This window comes from Lactuca serriola, chromosome 9 (genome assembly GCF_051521515.1).
Source record: "Lactuca serriola cultivar US96UC23 chromosome 9, Lser_US96UC23_V15, whole genome shotgun sequence".
Taxonomy (NCBI): Eukaryota; Viridiplantae; Streptophyta; class Magnoliopsida; order Asterales; family Asteraceae; genus Lactuca; species Lactuca serriola.
In genome coordinates, this window is record NC_136416.1 from 18,039,976 (window position 1) to 18,065,199 (window position 25,224).

Sequence of the window (25,224 nt, forward strand, 5' to 3'; positions counted from 1 at the left end):
CGGGATGTCATTGTCAATACATATCAAAAGCGTAAACAAAAACAACATATGCATTATAAATATTCTATTTATTTCTACTGGCCTCTAATCCACAATCTCTCATCAGACCTTCGCATCTATACTTTTGTGTCAATACTTGTAATATAAGAAACTGAGTGGGTCAGGCTTAGGAGCTTGGTGAGCACATAGGGTTTTCAACCCACATTAAATAAGTTTATTATTTTCAACAATCATTCAACCCGATTATCCATTCCCATTATCCTCACTTTACGTCCATAAAGCATTTATTATAAGGGACTTAACCTAAGGATTTTTCATCGGGTGACAACACTGCTTAAGGGATTCCTCAGCAATACATGTCAAATAAGGCAACCATGAAGAGGATGAAGTACACCTGGTGAACACGTAGTTTAAATAAACATCTACAAGTTGCGAGCCTACTAGCGTTCCACTAGGCTGTCTAGAAAAGTCTATGGTCGTCATCCATACTCCTAGGCCTGGCAATGGAGCGGGTTTTGACCCTGATCCGATCCAAACCCTTAATAATTATATGGGTTTAGAGCATAGTTTTTAATCCGTTTACCCGTTAACGACCCGTACCCGCTAACCCTTTTATTAAAAGGGTCGGGTATGGATCATCACCGATCCGCTCCGTTTATAACCCGCCCCATATAAATTTTAGAAATATAAATTTATATTTTATATTGCCTAAAGTTTACATTAAATTTCAATCAGAAGTCCAAAGAGAAAAGGTCAAAGACTAAATTGTTTTTACATAGGTCTCCAGGACTCAACTTGTAGACTTCTAGCCTCCTCCCAAGAGTCATGATTTCATTTCATTTATATTTCATCATGTAATCACCAATTTCTTTTATAAATCAATAAGGTCATTTATCAACCGGAAAAAGTTTGTAATTGCTATTCTCTATCAATGCAATCAACGATCAAAAACCAATTGGGAGTAACTAAAATAATGATTTTAATTCCAATAGAAAGTCCTCGAGTACATAATGTGTTTTCTAAATCAAAATTTAGTTTTATTTAATAAATGTGATTTTATTATTTAAGTAAAATGTGTTTGATTATTCAAAAAACCTACGGGTTACGGGACGGGTTTGAATATTTGCTGATTCGGTGGATAGGGGTATGAGTTTGATTATTCAAAACCCTGCGGGTTACGAAGCGGGTTTGGATCGGATTTTGAAATTTGTTAAAAGGGTTTGGATCAAGGTCGATTCACTCCAAACCCGCCCCATTGCCAGGTCTACATACTCCGCTAGATGATTGGATCATCATCAACATCGAGGCCTCTCATCATTTTATCACAGATCAACCACTTCATCTATCCATGTCTTACCCAACATATTGGTAGATATAAAATACATATACAGTTTATATCTGAAAAAAAAAGTTTAAATATTTCATCCATCATATATCTCGAGATATAAAATACATATATTAGCTTAGATATGAAAATAAAAAGTTTAAATCTTTCATCCAGCATAGATCTCAAGATATAAAATACATATACAGTTTAGATCTGAAAAAAAAAGTTTAAATCTTTCATCCAACATAGATCTCAAGATATAAAATACATATACAATTTAGATCTGAAAAAAAATTTAAATCTTTCATCCAACATAGATCTCAACATATAGAATACATATACAGTTTAGATTTGAAAAAAAAAAAGTTTAAATCTTTCATCCAACACGAAGGGAGAGGAAGTTCTTGTTCGAGGTGAAGTTTAGAGGATGCTCAAGTCAAGGTGGAGATTGTTAAATGTGACTCGAGTATTTAGAGCATTTGGATCATGTTCTTGAAGCATTTGGAGCACTTGGACCTTAATGGACCTCAATGGAGCACTTGGGGTTCATGCAACATGTGACAAAGGAACAAATCTTCTAAGAGAGGAATGGATCATCAGACAAAGGAACTGATCAAGTTCCAAAGGAACGGATCGTGTACAAGGGGGGTTTGGAGCACTTGGAAGGGATATGGAGAAATAAGGGGTCCTTGTTGCGCCACATGATGAAGAGATGGGTCAAGAAGGATGCTCTTGCACCATCTTGTTCTCCTCTAGATCCATCTTGTTTCCTGTTGAGCCATGAATGGCCTTGTTGAGCCATGCATGTGCCTGTTGTTCATGGTGATGTTATTGCTCTAAGATTGATGTTATATGCCATACTTGATGCTCTTGCGCCATTTAGATCCCATGTTACGCCAACTAGGGTTGATGTTACGCCATGAAGAAGCTATTGCGCCATCATGGGGCATAGCGGTACATGATGCGCCATATTGATTCCTTTGTTGTGTCATGTTTATCCAAGTATGCCTAGAAGATGATAATGCTCAAGAATGTTTCAGAAGATGCTGCATAGCGGATTGTGATTGGTTGACACCCTTCATGGGCTTATGGGTCAATGGGCTTGGCCCATTAGGGTTTTAGGTCTGATCCCTCAAGTATAAATAAGAATGCATGCTAGGTTATCTAGTATCTTGAATTCTTGAGTGATAGGCGAATCTCTGTGTAATTGTACTTGTAACCTTTGTGTTGAGAGCTCTAAAATAAATAATATTCCCCTCTTGCCCGTGGATGTATGTCTCCTTGACTGAACCACGTAAATACTGTGTTTTGTGTGCTTTTGGTTTTGCTAGTTATCCGCTTTACTTCCTAACAAGCGCTATACGCTCACACACTAATACATGTGGTAGCATACTCAATCATAATCTTGACCTGATCCTAGTTGTGGACCCAAACTCGATTCAAGAAAATATATAAGAAATGTCCGCTTACAAGTTAAGTATGATAAGCAAAACTTGAGAATTTAATGATAATATTGATAGTCCATGACACAAAATCACTATTTATAAACAATTTGAAAAATAGAGAGCTTCTTTTAAGTTGTTAAGTGTTAATATTCAGAATTGAAAACAATAATAACAAATATGAAATGACCATATACAAAATGAGAATATACAAGCAAAAATTTATGATTTCAATGCTTAAAACATTATCATCCACTCCACATTCACCCTTAAATAATATCTTTAATATATATTTTTTTTATTTAAACGTGTTTATATGTATTATTAACAATATTAATAACAATGAATTTAAAAAATAGTATACTTATTTATATTTTTAATAATAATATATAATAAAGTTTTTGTTTACAGAAAAGTCATAATATTTTTGTTTGCAAAAAAGTCACAATATTTTGGGTCAGTTTACGAAATAGTCGGAAATTAATTTGTTACCGGTTCAGGGATCAAAATGCAAATTTTTGTCGGTTTTTAGGAATTTTTCATAAACAAAAATTAATGTAAGACTAAAATATAAAATAGATCAAAATTTTGGGACTTTATTTGAGATTTCTCACTTCACAATCAATAAAACATAATTAAATTTTCTTCCACATCACCACATATCACACGAAGAAACAACGACACACCACGAGTTAACAGATAAATTGTATATTGATTTCAAATTTAAATGTTCAAAAATAAGTGATTTGTTTAGAAAATAGAAGTTACAAAAAGTTAGGGAATATGACTTACGAAGGTAATTAACTTTTCGGTATGTTCACATCTGGGTAACTATCTTTTTTTTGTACAAATCTAGGTAACAAACTTGTTGGAAGTGTTCACATATAACCATTATGACCTGCTATAGCAGGTTAAATCCTAAATGTGAACAGTTTCAACAAGTTCGTTACCTAGATGTGTACAAAAAAAAATAGTTACTCAAATATGAACAAAACGAAAAGTAAAAATTAAATTACACGAATGGTCCCTGTGGTTTAGGGGAATTTGTGTTTTTGGTCCCTAACTTATTTTTTTTAACTTGGATAGTCCATACTGTTTATTTTTGTTGCGCGTTTGGTTCCTGTCTTACCTAATGAGACTATTGTGCCTTATTAATTTATTTTTTAATTAATTTTCTTATTTATGTATTTATTTTTTGTATATTTAAAAAAATTAATAGACCACCCTACTATTTATTTTTTAATTAATTTATTTTTTTTTAACTCGGATGGTCCCTACTGTTTATTTTTGTTACACGTTTGGTTCATGTCTTACCTAAAAAGACTATTTTGACCTTATTAATTGTTTTTAATTAATTTTCTTATTTATATATTTATTTTTTATATATTTACAAAAACTAATATACCCCATATATCTGTATCTCCTCACCGTAATCCTGAAACCACATTTGAGAAATTTAATTTGAGTCTTACCGGTCACCATCTCATCTCTCATCCTCCCAAACTTCTATTTCTTTTCCATCTTTAGTAACATCGACGTCTTCACCATCTTTCTTTTTTTGGTATTTCAACTCTAGCGAACCAACACCATAACCTACAGTCTCTTCATCTTTAGTGGGTTGCGGTATTGATTCGACAGAGTTGAAAGACCGAAAAAAGAAGTGATGATGAAGACGTCGATATCACTAAAAATGGAAAATAAATAGAAGTTGAGAATGATGAGAGACGGGATGGTGTGGAGATACATATATGCGGGGTCTACTAAATTTTCTTAAATACATAAAGCATAAGTACATAAACAAGAAAATTATTTAAAAAAATAAATTAATAAGGGCACAATAGTCTTTTTAGGTAAGACAGAGACCAAGCTCGTAACAAAATTAAACAGTAAGGACCATCCGAGTTAAAAAAATAAATTAATTAAAAAATAAATAGTAGGGATTATCCGAGGAGATACAAATATGTGTGGTCTATTAATTTTTTTAAATATGTAAAAAATAAATATGTAAATAAAAATAATTAATTAAAAAATAAATTAATAAGGGCACAATAGTCTTTTTAGGTAAGACAGGAACCAAACGCGCAACAAAAATAAACAGTAGGGACCATCCAAGTTAAAAAAAATAAGTTAGGGACCAAAAATACAAATTCCCCCAAACCACAGGGACCATTCGTGCAATTTAATTTTTACTTTTCGTTTTGTTCATATTTAGGTAACTATTTTTTTTTGTACACATCTAGGTAACGAACTTGTTGAAAGCGTTTACATCTAGGATTTAACCTGCTATAGCAGGTCATAATGGTTATATGTGAACACTTCCAACAAGTTTGTTACCTAAATGTGTAAAAAAAAATATAGTTACCCAGATGTGAACATTTCCAAAAAGTTAGTTACCTTCATAAGTCATATTCCCAAAAAGTTATAGATATAAACAAATATAAATATATAGATAATAGATAATAGATAATTATAATAATATTTTTTCAAACAACTATTTGAAAATATTGGGAAACAAAGTTGCGAGGATCATGTGAAGTGCTATCGAATTCGAAGGTCCGGTAATCACAACAGCACTTTCACTCCCGTATATATCTCCGGCTCCAAAACAATGGGCGACCCACCCTCACCCCTTCTCTCTGTCAACCCAGAGACCTTTATCCGCCATTGGTCATCGATCGCGGTATTAACACCATCGACGTTTCATCTTTTTTACAGCCCCCAATTCATCCATTTCAATACTCTTTCGTATATCATTCAATCATTCATAAAATTGACCAACATAAAACAATTCTGACAATCCCCTTTTCATAAATTCCTAAGACCCTCTCATCCAATCATTTTTATTATAAACAGAGGGATTCTTGCTCGATAGATTTTCTATTGGTTCACAAAACCCAGTAGGTTTATAGATTATTATCGCATGTTATGTTATAGCTCTTGACCTATGATACGTGCTTTATATCTCCACTTTTGGTTTTGTTTGTGTTGATTCGTATGTTATGTTTTCCTGACGTAGTTTATTGAGCTTTGAAACCGCATATACGGAAGAATCATGCTGGGTTCGAATCATACTTCCCAAGGTTTAAGCATTATCGCCGATTATCCTGGTTTAAGTACCGAAATTCGATGGTTGATATCGGCTTTTGGAGGCATCATCATGTGTAAAGTTGTAAGTATTTGTTGCTGATTTTGTCTTCTTTTACATATTTGAAGTGAATATGTGTTTTGATTGACTGATTTTATAAACAATAACTTGATTGTTGTATATAGCATTTAACTTCTAAGTTTGATTGTGAGTAAAGTAGTTCATACATGATACACACTAATGGGGTGTTTGGACTTGTGTCTTCAAAGCGATTATTAAAAGTCTAAATCAAATTAGATAATCATGATAATCAGTTGATAAAAGCTAGGATTAGTTTAGATAATCTGTATTTATGTCAACAATCGGTAAAATATCTGATACTAGATAATCAGAAAATCAAAACGATAATCAGTTTTTGTCAATTTAACAAAAAAAACATTATTGTGGGTTCAAGTGGCAATGGTATATAAAAAAGGAAATAACGAACAAGTTCCATCCATAATTGATACAGAACACCAAAGAAATATCAGTTTTATTTTCATCAATCAGTGTCATTACAATACATATTAATTCATAAAGAGCAGTTAAATTCTTTTTTTTATTCGTTTCTGCTTCATGTGCTTGTCTTTTCTTGAAGGTAGATGCCAATTCATTTGTCCTCTTCTTGTTATATTTGGAAAAGGACTAATACAATTACATTTCTTCTTTTGAAGGCTTATGAATTTACGGGAATATTTACACCCTTTGTCTTCGGAGGTTTTATCAAACTCAACAACGCACAAAAACTTGAATGGAAAAACCGGTTATTTACCTTTATCTTTGCATCTTGGGTCATATGCAATAAATAGCAATGTACACCCGTTCATTTGTTTATTATATTTGTTTCTTCCGTTATAGAATGTTATGATACACAAATACATGGAAGTACGCTGCTGTTTCTTGCATATAGCCTTATTTTTTTATTTTCAAATTTTATATTTTTATTACAATTCTGTTAGTTAATGTGGTATTAGCTTCTTTTTTCAGGGGTTTCTCAACCTTCCATGCACTTTTTGTGGCCATTGGTTCTGTTTACCTTTTACTTGTTTCAGATCTTTATGATGAAGAGTTGTTCATCAAGAGAAGGTCTACCTTATCAGACACCATACTCGGTGTACGTCCAATTTTCACATAATTTATTCATCTCAAAACAAATTGAATTCTTCCTCTGAAACCGATTAATTCATGTGCTTTTGCCAGATGTCTTGCGGTTATTTTTTGTCAGACGTGGCCATGATTATTTGGGCATATCCAACTTTAGGTGGTCTCGAATATGTAAGTAACTCTTGTTCACTTGATTACAGCTAGGGACAGTTTCGTAATTTTACATTTACCTCTCTTAGGTCTTGCACCATGGGCTCTCATTGTATTCAATCATGCAATCCGTTTTAACGGGTGAAGCCGAGTTTTACATCTTCATGGTTCTTTTCACAGAAATTACAACGCCCTTTGTGAACTTAAGATGGTAACCAAAGTGTATGGATATACTTACAATTTTCCTTTTTCTTTTTTGCTTTCATACTCCAGAAAAAAACTCATATTCACCACACAAATGCAGGCATCTTGATGTTGCAGGCATGAAGTCTTCAAAGCTTTACTTGTGGAACGGTATTGCAATGTTCGTAGGGTGGTTGGTACGTGTATAATACAACCAAAAAAAAAAAATCATCAATTTGTGTCGTTTTTACAGTAAAATGTTGATATGAAAAGCTTCCGATTCTTGCAGGTTGCAAGAATCGTGTTGTTTGTCTTCTTTTTCTACCACATCTACAACCACATTGATCAGGTAAATGATCTAATTGTGTGTAAAACTATGTTAATTTTACAAGAATCGTGTTGTGTTTGGCTTCTTTTGCCCTAAAAATTCGGGATCAGTTTTGGGAAATTGTTGTTGAGAAATGATATTTGCAGGTGAGGCAAATTAAAAACGCGGCGTTTTACAGCTTGCATACGATCCCACCAGTGTTGGCGGTGATGAATTTGTTCTGGTTCTTTAAAATTGCGAAAGGGATGATAAGAACTCTCAGGAAGAAGAAGGCGCAATAGTCCCATAGTTACACCAGCTAAAAGGAAAGGGTAATTATGTAATTATACATCTTGTGAATTCAAATCCTGTACAGTTCTATTTGTGTTATGCCTGCATTATAAATGTTGCAATGTTTATTTTAAAAAAAAAACATATTTAATTTTTTGTTTTGAATCAAAGGTATAAAAAAACATGTTTATGTGATGGTGGGTTTTATATTACGTTTGAAACATATATTCTTTAAATTATATAGAAAAAAACATGTCCATATGAGGGTAACTAGTGTTTCAAAACAGGAGCTGTATATAAACATCAAAATTCCGGGTTTCTTGGTTTAATCGGTTACGTCTGGACATCTTTGTAACTAAAATCCAAACTTGTAATTTGGATATTAGTTGATTTGGTTGAGATGTGTCCCTCATCCATAAGTTGAGTGTTCAAATATTGTTTGAGACAAAATAATTAGTTTATAAGTAGAAATAGAGTGTGTTTGTCATTTATATAAAAAAAAAAGTATTATAACAAGGTCTTTAAAATAAGAAGAAAAGAATAAATAAGTAATTTTGGTTGTTCCTAAGTAATTAAATTATTTTGTAACTTGTATGGTTTTGATTATCTAAAACAAACAATCTGAATCCATTATAACAATATAACCACCATCACTTTATTTATATACCAATTGAAATATCAATTGTTTAAGTGATTGACAAATTATAAATATCTTAAAATACTATTAGAAACGATAAAATTAAGTTCCTAGTATATATTTATTTATTAAAGCATTTAAAATGAGAATTGAAATAGATTCGTTTCATATTTATTTATTAACAAGCATGTTAAAGGATTTGTAGTTTAAAATCCTTATATTCCTTCTTTTAATAGAATCACTAACAATAAAGAATATGGATGGGAAATCTTTAAAATATGGGGGTCAATATTTGTCTTTTTTACATACTCGGTTTTCGGGTGCCTTACCAAAAAAAAATCTCGGTTTTATTATAATCAAATAAATCAAATATATTAGGATTATAAAATGATTAACTTAAGCATTAAATAGTGGAGTATTAAATAATAGTAACAATTTCCTTTTTAGGTCATAATATTTAGATAATCCAGCCGACTCAACTCGCAATATGATGCGGGAACCCGTGTAAACGGTCAAAACGGGAATTCTCACCCGTTCTTCTCTCGCACCCGCTGATACACACACGCTTTCTCTCTCTAAAATTGGCATGGATTCCAATGGCTTATCATTCTTCACTTCTTACCACTGCCATGGCTAAGCTCTTGTCGATTTAAAAGCCATTATAAGACGAGATCGGAATTGCCAGAAAAAATGTGGAGGTCGTCGTTTTCGCTATTGAAGCAGGGGGTGACGTCGGCGGTTGTTAGATCAAAGCCGGTGTCGTTCGGATGGAGAAAAACCGGTTTCGTTGAATCCAATAACAAGTTATGTTCTTGTTTGTTCTCAACTTCGGCCGCCGGCGGCTGCGGCGGGGTAGGGTTAGGGCAAGGGGAAAAGGGTAATGACAATAATGATAGTATAACGTTTGCAGAGGCGAAGAAGCTAATGCGATTGGTGAATGTTGAGTCCTTGAAGATGAAATTGACTACCGAAGGCAAGGAGACGATTTGTTATTCGGAGCTTTTGGAGGCGTGTGAGAGTATGGGCGTCACGAAATCCAACGAGGAAGCGAAGGCGTTCGTTAAAGTTCTTGATGAGGCTGGTGTTGTTCTTATTTTCAGAGATAAAGTTTATCTTCATCCAGACAAGGTATAATCTAACATCCATCCTTCTCTTCATATCTCTACATCTGTTTTGTCGGATTTTCTACCTGATTCTTTGCTTCAAGTAGACGATAAGTGTTGCATCCTTTTGGGGCATGAAAATTAGATCTATAATCTGTGAAGTGGTTATGGGATTGGTGATTAATGGCGTAGTTCTTTGTTTTCATTTGAGAAACAGTAGTTGTGCATGATTATTATTATATCACGATGGATCCTAATTAGATAATTAGATGCTTAAAGATAGAGACAGATAGCGAACCACTCTTGATAGCTATTTGGATAAAGGAGCTGTTCTAATAATGGATTTTAAGTATTGAGAGAAACATGATATTTTACTTTCATTACCAGTACAGAGAATGCACTTAATTTTTCACTCAAAATAGCACCATACTTGCATCTCATTATCGACAATAGCAATATGTAATCTGAAAATTGTGAAATGTTCTATATTTATTGCCCATAAGAGAAATGTACTTTGATTTCTTTATCCATAATGACAACATACTTACATTTTGTTACTTGTAAATTTGCAATAGGCTAATAGCAACGTACTTCAAATCCTTTATTATGGGTAAAGAAATGTAATGATTTTGCTCTTCTTGGCCTATATTTGATAGCAGGAGGAAAGTACATTGCCTACATTGCTATTTTTCTTGATTTTTGATTTAGGTTATTGTCTCTCATGGTATAACATATCTGCTTCAAGTGCTTAGAATATGAGTCAAATATAGAACCGGTGATTGCTTTTGCTTGGAGAGAGAAATTGTTTTATAGTGCAAGAAACACATGGTCTCTTTATGCATTATACTTGTACCATTTTTGAAGTAAAGTCTTATCTTTTGACCCTATTTGGAATTTATCTCAAAAGGGAATGATTACTTTTGTGTTTTGGGAAGTTGATACTTGATTCAAAGAGCAGAAAACACATGGGTCTCTTTAGACATTATGCTTGTACCATTTTTAAAGTGAAGCAACACCTTTAGTGTCAGTCTTGGATATACTGCTGCAACATCATTAACTGTTATCTCAGGTGGTGGATCTGGTAAGAAGGGCGGTGCCGCTAGCGCTGACACCAGAAGACGATCCAAGGAGGGAGGAGCTAAGAATCCTACAAGCAAAACAGGACGAAATCGACATGTTGGCTCATAAACAGGTGCGCCGGATCCTGTGGATGGGCCTTGGGCTTTCATTGGCCCAAATCAGCCTCTTTTTCCGTCTGACATTCTGGGACCTCTCATGGGACGTTATGGAACCAATCGCGTTTTTTACCACTGCATCTGGTCTAATCATCGGTTATGCCTACTTTCTGTTTACCTCGCGGGACCCGACTTACCAAGACCTGCTGAAAAGGCTCTTCCTTTCGCGTAGAAGAAAGCTCATGAAGAAGCATAACTTTGATATGGTCCGATTCATGGAATTACAGAAGAAATGCAAGTCGCCTTTAGATTCACATCCTGCAGCCAAACATGAGATAGCAGGGGTTGAACTTGAAACACAGGATCTCTTACATAGACATTAGAGTTTAGAGTTTAGACATTGACATAAAATAAAAACTTCTACATCATATGTTGCTTCTATGTTGGAAATTGGTGCCCCTTTTTGACATTAACATAGAAGCTTTGACTTTTTTTGGTTGACTCATGACTTGTTTTTCTTTGAGAATATAGGAGAAGAGAATCAAAACGGTATATTAATGGAAATTTCAGATATTAACTAGTAAATACTTGGTTGAATTGGCAATTTGCGTTTGTTTTTTTTTTTGGTCTGATATGAAGTTGAAGCAAAACAGTATAAAACTGTTTTGACTGTTTGTGCTTGTTCATCTCTTGTGCTGTGATTAAAATTTTAAGAGCCTGTTACAGAAATGGTCCCTAAGATTTGCTCAAAATTTCTTTTTTGGTGCACCTTTTGAATTTCTTATACAGACTACAGATGTACCATCCACATCTATTACAGTCTGTCTTGGGTTTCATCTGTGCAAATACGTTTTTTGGTTTAAAGATTTTGGTTGTGGATAAAATCGATTTAGATGCAAATGCAACTTTTCTATGAAATCCGTTTTGGATGCAACCAGAGAAGAAGATGACAGGTTAACCGTTAGTGTTGAGGAGGTAGTTGGGTTGATGGGCCTTGAGGAATACTAATAAAAAAAACATAAAAAAACAAAAATGAGAATAACTTGGTCATTTTATAAAGGCTTTGATGATTTATTTTTTACAGTGCTAGTCGCCAAAAGTGAGAAAATAACACCATGAGTATTGTCCATGCAAAAATTCAAAAGGTGGACCAAGAGTTACGTCCTCCTCTTGAGTTTAAAATTGAGAGGAAGAAAAGGGGAAAAAATATTTTCTTCTTATTTTCTTGCATTCATCTTTTCAAATAAATTTTGAGAACATACTTCATTGTCTTTCTTTGTCTTTTTATTTTTAAAAAACAACTCTAGAACACAACTTTCCTTCCCTTTCTTTTTCTTTCTCTTTAAAAAAAAGTCGAGAATAGTGTAAATGAAACTCAAGAACACACTTTATTGTGTTTTCTTTCATTTCCTTCTCCTTAAAAAAAATTCAAGAACAAGGTGTACAAGAGTGTTACTTTTTTAGATAAAGAATGGTTAAAATTTTATTAATAGAAAAATTAATACAATAATAGGGGCAACTTGTAAATGGTTCAAACTTTAATGTCTACCCGTTATATTAGGCTCTGAGGAGTGGTCATTACCAACCCATTAGAAAAATGGTGTCACATCTGCGCTACGTCATCTTCACCATCAACCCACTAGTAAGAAATGGTCACAACTCCATAATTACCTTTTTTTTTTAATTTTTTATGATTAAATTAGATAAAAACATAATTTAAAACATAATAAAATATTTTATATTAATTAAAACCACATTACATAATATAAAACATAAAAAATTAAACATAAAACATAAAAAAACATAAAAACACATAGAATCTAGTTGCGATATTGGTCGAGAACTTCTTGTTGAATTTTCAAAAACACCCTTAAAATTTTCGGATCGAGATTCGGTTGCGGCACCGTGTTTATAATTTGAAGATTGGTGAATGCCAATTGTCTCCGATTCTGTTTGTTACACCCCGAAACCGTGATGGCGGAATCATTCCGGGATGGAGGACGTCATGCGTAGTATCACAACAATCGTATAGCAAGCATGGTAAACACGACCAAACATTGAATACGATATGAAAAAGTGTTTACGTGTAACACCCAAAGTTTTGAAGGCCAAAAAAGGAAAGAAAACCCTAATTTTTAGGGGCGACTCGGCGAGTCCGAGCGGGATCCGGGTCGAGGTGTAAGTGACCAACTCGGCGAGTCGGCCAAGTGGACTCGGCGAGTCTGGTCTGTGCGAGGAAAACCCTAAATCCGGGACTTTGGGCGCTATTTAAGCTCCTTATTCTCTCCATTAGGGTTCCTTAGAGCCTCCCTCATTCAGAAAGCGAACCCTAAGCCTCCATTGTTGTGCATTCAAGCTTCCAAGCCATTTTTGGGTGGATTGAAGGAAGAAGAAAGAGGGGAATCAATGAAGCTTCAAGGATTGGCTTCGGATCTGGAGTTTGTGGAGCCTTTCTGAGATATTGAAGGTAATAAGTCGTTTCTCTCCTTTAGATCTTCCATGGTTGTGAGATTTGGGGCTTTTAAGCCATGGTTTGTCACCCATTTGAGTTAGAAGCCGGATCTGGAGTTGCTACTTCAGATCCAAGTGTGTTATGGTCTAGAGAAGCATAAAGTATCAGCTCTTGAGTCAATTTTTGAAGCCCCTTGGCCTTAAACCATAGTTTATGGTGTATTTTGCCTAGATCTCCATCTCTACATGTAAAGTTTGCAACTTTACGTGAGGAATAGGCATGGGAAGGGTGGATCTACAGTTTGGAGTCCATGCATGACTAAAAAGTCCTCTGCATGTTTGAAGATCTGAATGGACTCGGCGAGTCCTTTGAGTGGACTCGGCAAGTAGCATGAAGACGAGGAGGAACTCAACGAATGGGATGAACAACTCGTCGAGTCAGATGATGTTGGGCAGGAACTCGGCGAGTTGGATGAACAACTCGGCGAGTCTGTTGAAGGTTGTCCTGGACTCGGCGAGTCAGGTCGCGAAACCCCAAACCCTTCGAGTTGACACTCGAAACAGTGAGTCGAATGGAGACTCGGTGAGTTGGACAGGTCAGGACTCGGTAATCGGTAGACTCGGTGAGTCATGGACTAACTCGGTGAGTCGAGTCGCTAAGAGGAGGACTCTAAACATATGAACTCGGCGAGTCAATAGGGTGACTCGGCGAGTAGGGTTGACCTGGAAGGTTGAATTTGACCAGGACTTTGACCTTGACCAGAGTTGACTTAGTTGACTTTCGGGGGATAGTTAGACTAAGTGTTGCATTGATATTGGTAGCTCAGGGAGCTAGTGGAGCAGGAGTTCAGAGAGCTGTCGGTCAGCAGCCAGAGGATTATCAGCAGAGTTCAGCAGTGCGAGGTGAGTCTCCTCACTATTTGTATGGGTCTAAGGCACCAATGCCCGCCCATTTAGAATATGCATGAAAGACCAGGGGCGGCTCCTGGCACACAGTATGTTATTATGTATGGTAGGAAGACCCGGGGGTTAGCCCTAGGCAATATGCATGAAGACCAGGGGGCAGCTCCTGGTACACAGTATGTTATTATGGAAGATAGGAAGACCCGGGGATTAGCCCTAGGCAATATATATGAAAGACCAGGAGGTGGCTCCTGGCGCATTGTATGCTATTATATATGAAAGACCAGGAGGTGGCTTCTGGCACACTGTATGCTGTTTAGCTAAGTAGAGTAGTATGTACGGTTGTCTTTGTGATACTTGCATAAAAGACCAGGGGGTGGCCCTTGGCACATGTCTATAAGACCAGGGGGTGGCCCTTGGCACTTGTCTGTAAGACCCAGGGAGCGGACCAGGCTTGACCAGGAAGACCACACGCGGCCCATGACATAATGGCAAGGCTATGTTTGGCACATAGCACCTTACTTGATTATGGATAAGTCAGTTATGTATGGTTCTTGGCTATGAATGGTTTGTATGGTATGTGGTATCTGGGGAACTCACTAAGCTTCGTGCTAACGGTTTTCAGTTTTGGTTTCAGGTACTTCCGGTAGCGGAGGGGAGAGCTCGGGGTGATCGCATGGCACACACCATAGACTAGACAACCTGGGAATGTTTTACTCTGATAATGAACATGTGTTTTGGGAAGTAATACTCTGATTATGTTTTGGGATTTACGTTTTTGCTCTAAGTAATGTTTTATTAAAAGAAATTTTTTAGTCTTGAATTTTGGGTCGTTACATTACATCAGTTTAAAACCGGTTTTAAGTACATCAAAAGTATGTAGTCATATAAAAATATAACTCTTATTGCTCCGGCTCCTCAAAATCCAGCAGGTACCTGTCTACTGATTCCCTGAGAATAAAGAAGTTTTGAAAGAATATCAGCATAAAGCTGGTGAGTTCATATGCATTTAGTTTTTGTGGAAAATGTTTCTTCGAAATCCTTTTTGAAAAGTGTTGCTCAAGAAAATCCTATATTTTCTTACGAAAAGTAGTGTTAAAAGAGTATCAAGCGGTAGAATGCAAACCATCAGTTTTAGAAATGCTAGTGTTATCCTAGGAAAATCTTATATTTTCCCTAAAAACATGTTATTCGTCCTAGAGATAGAGATGACAGTTTAGAAATCCTTGATTGCTATCAGCATATATAAAAGTAGTTTCATTACTTAAAATAAAACAAATGAAGAATAGAGTCCGTAAACAAAGTTAGTTTATGCTTATTTTGTGAGTCATATAACCATACTTGATATGACCGAGAGACATTTATAACGTTCTTCAGGCGTTAAGCTAAATGACATTTGTTCACCCAGGTGTGGGATTGTCAGTCCCGAATAGATCTATTCACAAATCTCACGCTCTCCCTCTAGGAGACTCTGGTTATACTAAAATGATTTATCACTATATACCTAAGGGTATAGTATTGAAGTAGCGCCTCACAATTCTGTATAATCTAGTTTACTAGCGAGAAATCAGCATAAAACAATAATTATCCTTGAATAAATGTACTTTATACTTCTGAGAAAACATATAACATAAACTAAATCTGCCGTAGTTTATATATATTCATTTATGAAATCTGATTAAGTAGAGACTACCTTGAGGGTTATCCCAAACTATACCTATTATAGTTTATTAGAGTTGATATGGAAAATGCTTTGTAAAAACCTTTCTGAAAGCTATGAAGTTGTATTTCCCAAATAGAAGTTTCCCTTATGTTCAACATATTACAAAAAGAGATAAAATATCTGAATATGTTATTAAACGTGGAAATCGTTGGACTGCATTAATAAGTTTAAAACTTTAATAAAATACTTAGCGTTTGGCTTGTATTCCCCCCCCCCCCCCTGAAAACATTAAAAACACAGAAAATTTAGGGGTATGAACTCACTGTTTGACGGATAATTCGAGTGGATGATCGGTTACGAGTGTTGAGTGTCAATTGAGGTTTCGCACTCAAGTGGATCCTAGTAACATATAATAGCATATATATGTATTAGATTTAGGTATTCCATGAAAAAACATGACGGGAAACCACCCTAAAGACTTGGAAATGCTTTTCGGGACCTTATGTGATCAAACAAAGGAGGTGTATGGTCATTAGGGTGTGTGTGCGGCCAGGGTGTACGGCCAGGCTGTGTGTGCGGTTGCACACAGGAGTGTGCGGCTGTACAGAGGGTGTGTGCGGCCGTACACATGCTAATACCAAGTCCTATTAGTGAATGAAGGCCAAACTCTTCACTTTGGAGAGCTTTAAGGTGTGTACGGCCACCTTATGAAGGTGTGCGGCCGTACACCTTCATGTGATGAAGAACATGATGAACTTTGATGGTTAAGGGCTTAGATCAATGGGTCCTTCATGTATGATAAGCTAGGTGATGGAAAACTCACGTTTTTGAGGCTTTGAAAGCGTTCTTGGATGAAGTTTTTAGAGAGAGAAAGTAGAGTGCAGCCAAATGAAAGGAATGAATGAAGGGGTCACCCTATATAAATAGGGATGAGTGTGCGGATGGAGGATGGGTGTGCGGCCATACACTCGGGTGTGCGGCCACACACTCATGTGTGCGGTCACACACTCATGTGTGCGGCCACACACTCGTGTGTGTGGCCACACACTCCTTTTGATGGAGTGTTTGACCTATATGCAACCTTAAATCTTAAACCAACCCATCCCTAATTCAAACTTTGGTTGTACAAGGCTTTAGATCATCCAAACAGGCTCAAAACAATGCTAAAGATAGCTGAAACGAGTTTAACATTGATAGAATTTGACTAAGGTACAAGATAGAAGTTTCGGGTTGTCACACTGTTCCTCTGTTGAAACAATTTTTTTTCTAAAGAATTTAGAGTTTTGCTGATTTTCTCCACTAGTATGTCCTCGTTGGTTGATTTTCTACTAGAAGACGCCCCCTTTCTTGCTTTGTTCCTTCCCGATGGTCGACGAAGTTGGACGTCCGGTGGACCCTCCCCATCAGTGGCGTTGAACTCATCATTGAGATCAAGGTTCACACCGATGTCCGACTCGGATGTTCTCGGCCTTTTGTTGGAGCCGGTGGTAGATCCCGAATGCACCGTTTCCGGATAAAGGAACCATTTTGGACCATTACGACAATCTTCCCATGTTTTTTGGTTGGCAAACGATTTACCATTGTTGGTAATTTTGTATTGGTACAACGCGGTTGATAAAATGTTGAAATCGTTGCTACCACTTCGATGCATATTTTTAAGATTGTCAAATACGCCATTAAATTTGGTGCAAGCCGCTCGATGGTCACACCATTTTGCATTGACCGAGTCGTATGTCCGACTCGTTTGCCTTCCTAATAATGCGTGGAAGTGGTCTAAAACAAGATTTCAAAAGCTTTGACCCAATTGCGCGTTGCCGACATCCCCGTCTTGTGATATGAAAATCTAAGCTTTTAGCTAAAGTTGCCTCATCCTCCTCGGTCCATTGCGTATTTTTTCTTTTTTGTTGGATCTTTTGATTGTTTTTGCCTTCTACGACTTGGTTGTGTTTCTTGAACCCGTTCATCGTCGCCGTCATTGTCGAGGTTTACAGGTTGAAATTGAGATAATGGAACTTGAGATGGTTGTGAAGTTTGTTGATGTTAGGAAGTTTGGGGTTGAAATTGCGGAGAAGGTTGTTGTTGAAAGGCTTGAAATCCGAGTTGAACAAATTGTGGTGGTTATTGTTGTTGTTGGTGGTAGTGTGGGTGGTATGAAAGATCGGTGAATAGAGGTTGTTAAATGGGGGATGATAACAATTGCATGTAGCCAATATTTGCTAGCGGATTTGGAGTGTTTCGGGTGAGTGGGTTATTTTGGTTTGGATCCATGAGGAAAGAAATTTTTTTTGGGTGAAGTGTTTGTGTTGAAAATATGTTTGTGTGTTTGAAATGATAAAAAAGGTTGATATATATAGAGAAAGTGGGTATGGTAATTAATTAATTAATTAATTTTTTTACAAACGGTAACAATTCAACGGTCAAGAAAGGAATAACCAATCATCTCATGCGTCTTCTCTCGTATCCAGCTTCACGTCACGCCCAACCCACCGAAGGTTGGGACAGTGTTCACGTGTGAAGGGGGCTGACTCATCAGCTCCCACGCGTCTTTACCCCTACCACTCTGGGTAGCCTTAACCCTAGCAAAATAATGGGAGATTTTATTAGCATCCGAAATTTGTCATGATGATCTTATTTGAAATGACATGTATTTGAAATGATTCGAGACATTCAAATCGATTTTACCAATTTAAATTGTATCGTCTTATATTTTCATTTCCTTCCTTTTTACTTAATCTATTTTAATGATTCAGAGTGTAAGGTGTTATATTTTTACTTTTTACTTTTTTCCCTTTTATTTTATTGTAACTACGTATTATTATTATTTTTTCTGACAAATTATATTGTTTTCTAATATATGTGTTTAACAACACCCCAAATTAACATGTCAAAGCCAAACAATTGGATATGTCAAAACGGTTTAAGTTTTTAGTAGGGATGATGATCTATAAGCATTTTTTGTCCATTTTAAAATATTATATAAACAATTAATTTGTTAGATATTAGTTATGGTTACAAATATTTTAGAGACTATGGACTAGATGCAAAAATAATTATGAACGTGTTTGACAAAACTAATTGGTTGTTACAAGTTGTATGTTTTATTTGTTAAACAAGTGTTTTACAAAAATAAATTGTCAAACGAATGTTTTATAAAAATAACTGAAAGCTTTTAAAATGTATAAAATTACATAGAAAGATAATTGTTTAAAAAAATAAATATATAAATATACTTTTAAGGGCAATTTTGAAAATTGATTAAAATAGTTCAATAGTTTTTCTTAAACATTACATGAAGTATGCTTTAGATCTGGAGCTTTTAATTTACACTAAAAGCTAGATGTACTTTTTTTTGTTTAAACTTTAAATCGAGCTTTTTGTTAAAAGCTAAAAGGTGGAGGATGCCAAACACACATATATGTCTTTTTATTTAATACTGTACTTTAGCATAATACTTTCATTTATATATATTAGGTTATTGCCATTATAGCCCAACGATGTTTAGTATATTGGTTTAAAAGGTCCCTTGCGATTTTTTTTTTGCCTTTTAGGGGTACGAACTTGTGTTGTACCTACTAATAAAAGGATGGACCACATTTTAAGCCGGTTTTACTGGTTACAATAAGCTTATTTGACTTTTTTTTTTAAAAAAAACTAAAACTGAAAGAATAATCCATGTGAGTTTTTTTCTTCGATAAACCTCCTTCTTCTCTTATGAATCGATTTGTAGCTCACTAGCTCTGGGTTTTAACGATCGCAGGTTTCTTTTTTATCTCTTCCTCTCCAATCGATCTCACAACCTCCTCTCTCTTGTTCTCCTTCATGTCGTACTGCAGAAACATAGTTCACCCAACCTTCTTACCTTCGATCGAAATCGAGTTGCAGGTTTGATGGAGTGAGATGAAGATGAGTGTGTGGGTCCATCTCCACTCACTTCCTGCATCTGTTCAACTTCATCCACCATGTATACACAAAAATGGAAACCCTAACCCTAGCCCTAGCCCAAATCTTAAATCGCTAAACATATAAAATTGCAATTTAAGCCCTAGTTTCAATGTTCTCTAATGAGAAAAAAACGAAGAGAGTTGAACCTCAGGCACGAAAGAGGTGAACCTTCTAACTTTAGCTTTCTACAACAACGAAGTGAAGATATGAGCATAATAAATTGTATCTTTTTTACAAAGAGAATATGAATCGGAGGCCAAATCGGAAAACATCTCCGAAAAATCATCCAAATCTAACGCACCGAATCCACTTTTTTCTCTCTCCAGAACGTTCAACAACTCCTTGAAGAAAACGACGTCGCAGGGGAGGACGAATATGTCAGTGGTCTGGAATCCGAACTCCTCCTCCACTTTGTTGAGTAAGGAGACGAACACAAGTAGGTTGAGAAAGCGGGTGTAATGACGAAGCAGCGGTGTTCTTCACCAGCGTAAACGGCAAGAGATCCGACAAAGGGTATGCAGGGGATGCAACGACAGCCAACGTTGCACACTTGTTTGAGGTGGACGATCTGGCTAATTTTGTTGCCCCTCTTATTTGTTTGAACTTCAAATTGGTGATTATGTCAACGTCTACAACGTTTTCGGTTCTTCAATTTCATCACTGATATGTTCCATCCTCTAATTTCATTCGGAATTTCTTTGTACTTTTTAAATTTTGGTGAAAGATAAAGGAAAAATCATCGTGGATGACACATAGGCTCCATGTGGACCATTTAAGTTGAACAAATGTCATGTGGCATATCAAATTTGATGATTAGGAAGGGGTTCACCGGGTGACCCCTTCATATTTTTGATAATGGCTTTTTAAAACGGTAAAACACAAGTACGTACCCTAAAAGGCAAAAAAAAATCATGAGGGACTTTTTAAACCAATATACTAAACTTGGTTGGGCTACAATGACAATAACCCTATATATTACAACATTGTATTTTTTTTTTTCTTATTAAAATGTTGTATTTAAAAGTACGAACAAACTTCTTTGTTTGGACAAAAGAATATATCTCAAAATAGGGTTTAATTGCGAAAATTAACAACATACTTTACCAAACTTATCTTTCATTTGTTAGTTCCAGGAAATATAACTGTTTTGTTTGAAGGTGCAGCCAATGGCAGAATCAAATTTCCATATCCAATTTGTAAAATTTAAAATAAAAGATATTGAAAAAACCATTAGTTTAATCAGAAAATAAGCTTCCTGTATTCATCTGCCTCTTTAGCCATTTCCTCCATGCTTCTATCTTTTCTTTCCTTGTCCAAGTCAAGTGTCTTCTTCAGTTCCTTCTCCTTCTCATCAATCTACACATACACATAAATATTATAATAACAATCAGTAATTCAATTTCCAAACATAATCATATTCATATAAACCTTCTTCATTCTTGAAAATGAGCAAATAGAAAGTGGTTGCAGGTATGGACTTACAGCATCATAGATCTCATCATTGTTCTCAAAATCCCCACCTTTCCTAGGGACAATGTGGATGTGAACATGAGGAACTGTCTGTCCTGCTTGGGGCCCATCCTGAAATAACATGAAGCATGTCAACTTCAAGATCGCACACATATATAAAATGGAAGGAATCACATTCCATTCCATTCCTTCCCTGATTCCACCTATATATAATATAAGGCAGAAGCAAGAAATAACAAAATTGGGAATTGAAGCTTACTTGGATTGCAAATGTAAGTGAAGAAGCTTTGTGGTACTTCTCAAGCTGTCTCCCAATTTTTTGGGCCGAAATCCACAAGTCACTGGTCTCCTCTGTGGTGAGGTCAACAAATCGCTTTACTTCACGCTTTGGGCAAACAAGCACATGTGCTTTTATTGTTAAGTAAACCAAAGAGATCCAAATTTCAAAGAATAAATAGTGATGTGAATGGGCAACATGAAGAGCATATATATAACTCCATTTCTATAATGTATAAACTAACTAGCATGCTAAAAAAAATCGATCAAGTCTGCATCACCTTTTCTTGAATGCACAAACTGATCATGGGAGGCAACTACTAAGTGATTTATGCACCTAATCTGTATCTATGTTTGATTCAACTTCATTCGAGTGTACAAAATCAGTATCAGTTGACAAATAACAACATAGGGCAAAACTATAAGCAGGCATTCAAAGGGACTAAAAGATATATGAAGTACTACTACTACATATTCAAGCTGATTCCAGTGTAAACTTGTTCAAGGATATGACCTGTAAAAGAAAACGAGGAATAGTCAGAATTAACTATGGTGTAAAGCAACGGATTATGATTTTATGAGTAATAGATGATAATGGAAGTCACAGTTAACATTTCTGAATCCTATTGCGTGTTGGGACACAATCCTCTTACACCTAGGGTTTATACAACATTTTTTTTCTTTGAAATTAATCCACAACCATTAGGTCGAGGAGAATGAAAGGAACCTTCAATACCAGACGATGATTGGTAGTGTTTAAAGAACATCTAATCATGGATTAACAATTTAGCATCAATGCGGTAGCAGGTATAAAGATACTAGGGAGATCATACGAGATTCCGTCATCAAGTGCATGAAAACGAAAACAAAACCCTAAAACAACAAACCAAAATTAGCACTACAGGAACGAACAATTACCAGGAAGAAGAGGGCGGAGATTGACCAAAGCATATGAAAGATCAGTAGAATAAAATACTTCCTTTTGATCAATCTTGTAAGGTCCAAATTTATAATGTTCCGCCTCCATCTACACGCATCAATTTTCAATGATCGGTAAAAGAGCAAACTGGAATTTACAAAGAAAACAGAAAATGGAAAATTTTGATGTTACTAGCTGTGAATATATGTTGCCACTCACCTGAGTGGATGAAGCAAATGATGCTCTTGCGATATGGAAACGAGCAGCGGTGGCCGGTCGGAGTGCTACGGATGAACGGAAAGAGGAGAGTGGTGAAAGTAGCGATGGTAGCCTTTCCATTTGTACGTGAAAATGTCTAACGGAGAATTGATTTTTATTTTCCAATTTTACAAAAAATACATATTTTTGTTTAACTAAAAAGAAATCAGAACACATTTTCCAATTTATCAATTTTCTAATCCAATTACCCAAAATATCCAAAATACCATGTGATGAGCACAAAGCAACGGTGACTAACATTCTTATCAAATTCGTACGAGTAATGAGTCGAATCATTTTGAACCATAAAAGCGTCGACTCGGTAGTATGACTCGGCCAAAAATTGCGAGTCGTGCGTGACTCTGACCGAGTTGAGTCGATTCATGACTCGGTCGAGCCATATGTCAAGTGTGTAATCAAGCAGGTAATTTGGTTATTGAGTGGGTCCTAACATTTCTTTTAGACAAGCTATATATCCTAGGCAATGATAGACATTTTCTATTTAAAAATGAAAAACAAAAGAGAAACTTTCTTGGATGTAAGTTTTCTAAGCTTCCGACTGTGCGCAAATCATGAACATCATTCAACCCTTCTTCCAACCTAAGGGCTAAGGTTGAAGTAAGGAAGAAAGTGTTGGTTGTTCGGTGAGCAAAGTTGATGGTTAAATCTCAAGGAAATGTCCGGTAAATATTTTGGTAAATAAAAAGTCATGAGATTTTTTTAAAAAGTAAGAAAGGTCTTTACCTTAAGAAGTGAAAATACATCACACTTTATTTATTATTTTATAATGTTAGTAACGGTGAATAATTTTTGAAAAACATTATTCTTCTAATCCAATTTATCAATTTTCCAATCCACTTACCCAAAATACGATGTGATGAGCAACATGACAATGATGACTGACATAGTTGTCAAACTCATACAAGTCACAAGTTGATTCATTTTGAACCATAAAAGAGCTTACTTGATAGTGTAATTCTGTCAAAATCATGAGTTGATGCTTGACTCGTGACTCGGTCGAGAAATATGTCACATATGTAATCGATTTATCCAACATGTAATTTGGTTATTGAGTGGACTATAACCTATATTTTTTACAAGGAAGCACTGATAACATTTTCTATATAAAAATGAAAACAAAAGAGAAACATGTAAGCTTTCTAAGCCTCTATAAATCATGAATATCATTGACCTTTATTTCAACCCAAGGTTTGAAGTAAAGAATAGAGTGTTGGTTGTTAGGTAAGCAGAGTTGGTATCTTGATCTCGAGGAAATGGCTTGTAAATATAATATTAGTAACAGTGAATAATTTAAAAAAAACATTATTGTTATTTTAAGTTAACAAAAGATATATATATATATATATATATATATATATAATTTTTTTACTATCACGAAAATTACGAGTCAAGTCGTGAGTAAAAAAAATTGTATTTTCGAGTTAGGATTCGACAACTATAATGACTGATACCGTCAATCACATTACCAATACCAATACTTCTTGTATTTCAATTTCATTTTTTTTTTTTTGCCATTTCCATGAATCATGATGGACTTGTCGGGATGCATCGTGAAACCATCAGTCACATTACCAATACAAAATATTTCATGTACATAAGCATTTGATGTTACATACTTTGAACCAGAGAACCTTGATGTAGTATCAAAAAGTACCTTCAAAAAAGGCAACAAACTTTGCACATTCATCCAATCCATGTCTCCAATCAACCCCCCATCAATCTTTTTAGCTCCTTGACACAACTTGATGTTGGGAAAATTAGGTTTGCGGTGGAGATCTGGATACCAGCTTGGATCGTGATATCACTTTCCGAACTGATATTTCTACCCTATGTCTGGGTTACAAGAAATTCAGCCTAGGATAATCCAAGCGGACACCTACGTTTCTAGGCACAGAAAACGTAAGCTATTATGCTAAAAGGTTCTGTGAATGTGTGATGAAAAACGAGAGCTAAAACCGTCCGTCTTCTGGAAAGGAAGAGTTGTGTATATATACTAAACACGATAAGGGTTTCATTAGGGTTGGGCCGTCATTACTTGCTTAGGAAGCAAGTAATATTAATCCGGATTAGGGTTACCAAAAACTAACGAGTTTCATTAGTTTTACCATAATCACCCTCAAGAAATTGAATTTTCCATTATGTTCCCACATGCAAATCACCCCAGCCAGGGACTCTGCCCCTTGGACCCTGCTAGGGGCGCTGCCCCTAGACCCCGCCAAAGGGGCGCTGCCCCTTTGGAAACCCCGGACCCGGGGGTGCTGCCCCCGGACCCCCGACTAGTCGTCGAACCGGCTTCTGACTCGATCTTATACATGCGTGCACTCCACACAAACCCCATACATGTATTAGAGTACAAATCATGAAACCCCTTAGCTCACATGTTAGTTCTAGTTACTTAAAATGGCATGGTGACACTAAAATCACAAACACTTGAATCTTTCAAAATCAAGTTTGAGAACGCTTTCCTAAATTTAATTG

General features: G+C 35.7%; 3 protein-coding genes across 4 annotated transcripts; 2 read left to right on the forward strand and 1 right to left on the reverse strand.

Annotated features, from left to right (window-relative positions):
• The first annotated feature begins 5,273 nt into the window (after positions 1–5,273).
• LOC145077097 (uncharacterized) lies at positions 5,274–8,123 on the forward strand. Of its 2 annotated transcripts, none has more exons than XM_079022878.1 (9): positions 5,274–5,666; positions 5,786–5,938; positions 6,568–6,656; positions 6,881–7,007; positions 7,094–7,168; positions 7,237–7,358; positions 7,452–7,527; positions 7,620–7,679; positions 7,805–8,123. In XM_079022878.1, the coding sequence occupies exons 2-9, from the start codon at positions 5,822–5,824 to the stop codon at positions 7,937–7,939; spliced, it is 801 nt and encodes a 266-aa protein (XP_078879004.1). In that variant the 5' UTR covers positions 5,274–5,666; positions 5,786–5,821; the 3' UTR covers positions 7,940–8,123. The 2 variants fall into 2 exon arrangements, with proteins under 2 accessions (XP_078879004.1, XP_078879005.1); XM_079022879.1 differs by having other exon boundaries at positions 5,274–5,449.
• Positions 8,124–9,048: 925 nt separating this feature from the next.
• On the forward strand, positions 9,049–11,447 carry LOC145073316 (calcium uniporter protein 1, mitochondrial-like). Its single transcript, XM_079019865.1, has 2 exons — positions 9,049–9,693; positions 10,738–11,447. Exons 1-2 carry the CDS (start codon positions 9,256–9,258, stop codon positions 11,224–11,226), a joined length of 927 nt encoding a protein of 308 aa, XP_078875991.1. The 5' UTR covers positions 9,049–9,255; the 3' UTR covers positions 11,227–11,447.
• Positions 11,448–20,901: 9,454 nt separating this feature from the next.
• LOC145075739 (bifunctional bis(5'-adenosyl)-triphosphatase/adenylylsulfatase FHIT-like) lies at positions 20,902–22,855 on the reverse strand. The gene is made up of 5 exons (XM_079021869.1): positions 22,687–22,855; positions 22,467–22,575; positions 21,532–21,680; positions 21,285–21,383; positions 20,902–21,158 (listed from the first exon to the last, which is right to left on the reverse strand). Exons 1-5 carry the CDS (start codon positions 22,804–22,806, stop codon positions 21,042–21,044), a joined length of 594 nt encoding a protein of 197 aa, XP_078877995.1. The 5' UTR covers positions 22,807–22,855; the 3' UTR covers positions 20,902–21,041.
• Positions 22,856–25,224: the final 2,369 nt, after the last annotated feature.

What these genes read in the sequence shown, in the direction of transcription:
- LOC145077097 (XM_079022878.1), top strand. Translation starts at nt 5,822, where the DNA reads ATGCTGGGTTCGAATCATACTTCCCAAGGTTTAAGCATTATCGCCGAT. An exon ending in CCCTTTGTGAACTTAAGATG is followed by an intron (nt 7,359 to 7,451) that starts GTAACCAAAGTG and finishes ACACAAATGCAG; the next exon opens with GCATCTTGATGTTGCAGGCA. An exon ending in TCTACAACCACATTGATCAG is followed by an intron (nt 7,680 to 7,804) that starts GTAAATGATCTA and finishes TGATATTTGCAG; the next exon opens with GTGAGGCAAATTAAAAACGC.
- LOC145073316 (XM_079019865.1), top strand. Translation starts at nt 9,256, where the DNA reads ATGTGGAGGTCGTCGTTTTCGCTATTGAAGCAGGGGGTGACGTCGGCG. An exon ending in TTTATCTTCATCCAGACAAG is followed by an intron (nt 9,694 to 10,737) that starts GTATAATCTAAC and finishes CTGTTATCTCAG; the next exon opens with GTGGTGGATCTGGTAAGAAG.
- LOC145075739 (XM_079021869.1), bottom strand. Translation starts at nt 22,806, where the DNA reads ATGGAAAGGCTACCATCGCTACTTTCACCACTCTCCTCTTTCCGTTCA. An exon ending in CACTTACATTTGCAATCCAA is followed by an intron (nt 21,384 to 21,531) that starts GTAAGCTTCAAT and finishes ATGTTATTTCAG; the next exon opens with GATGGGCCCCAAGCAGGACA. An exon ending in ATGATGAGATCTATGATGCT is followed by an intron (nt 21,159 to 21,284) that starts GTAAGTCCATAC and finishes GTGTATGTGTAG; the next exon opens with ATTGATGAGAAGGAGAAGGA.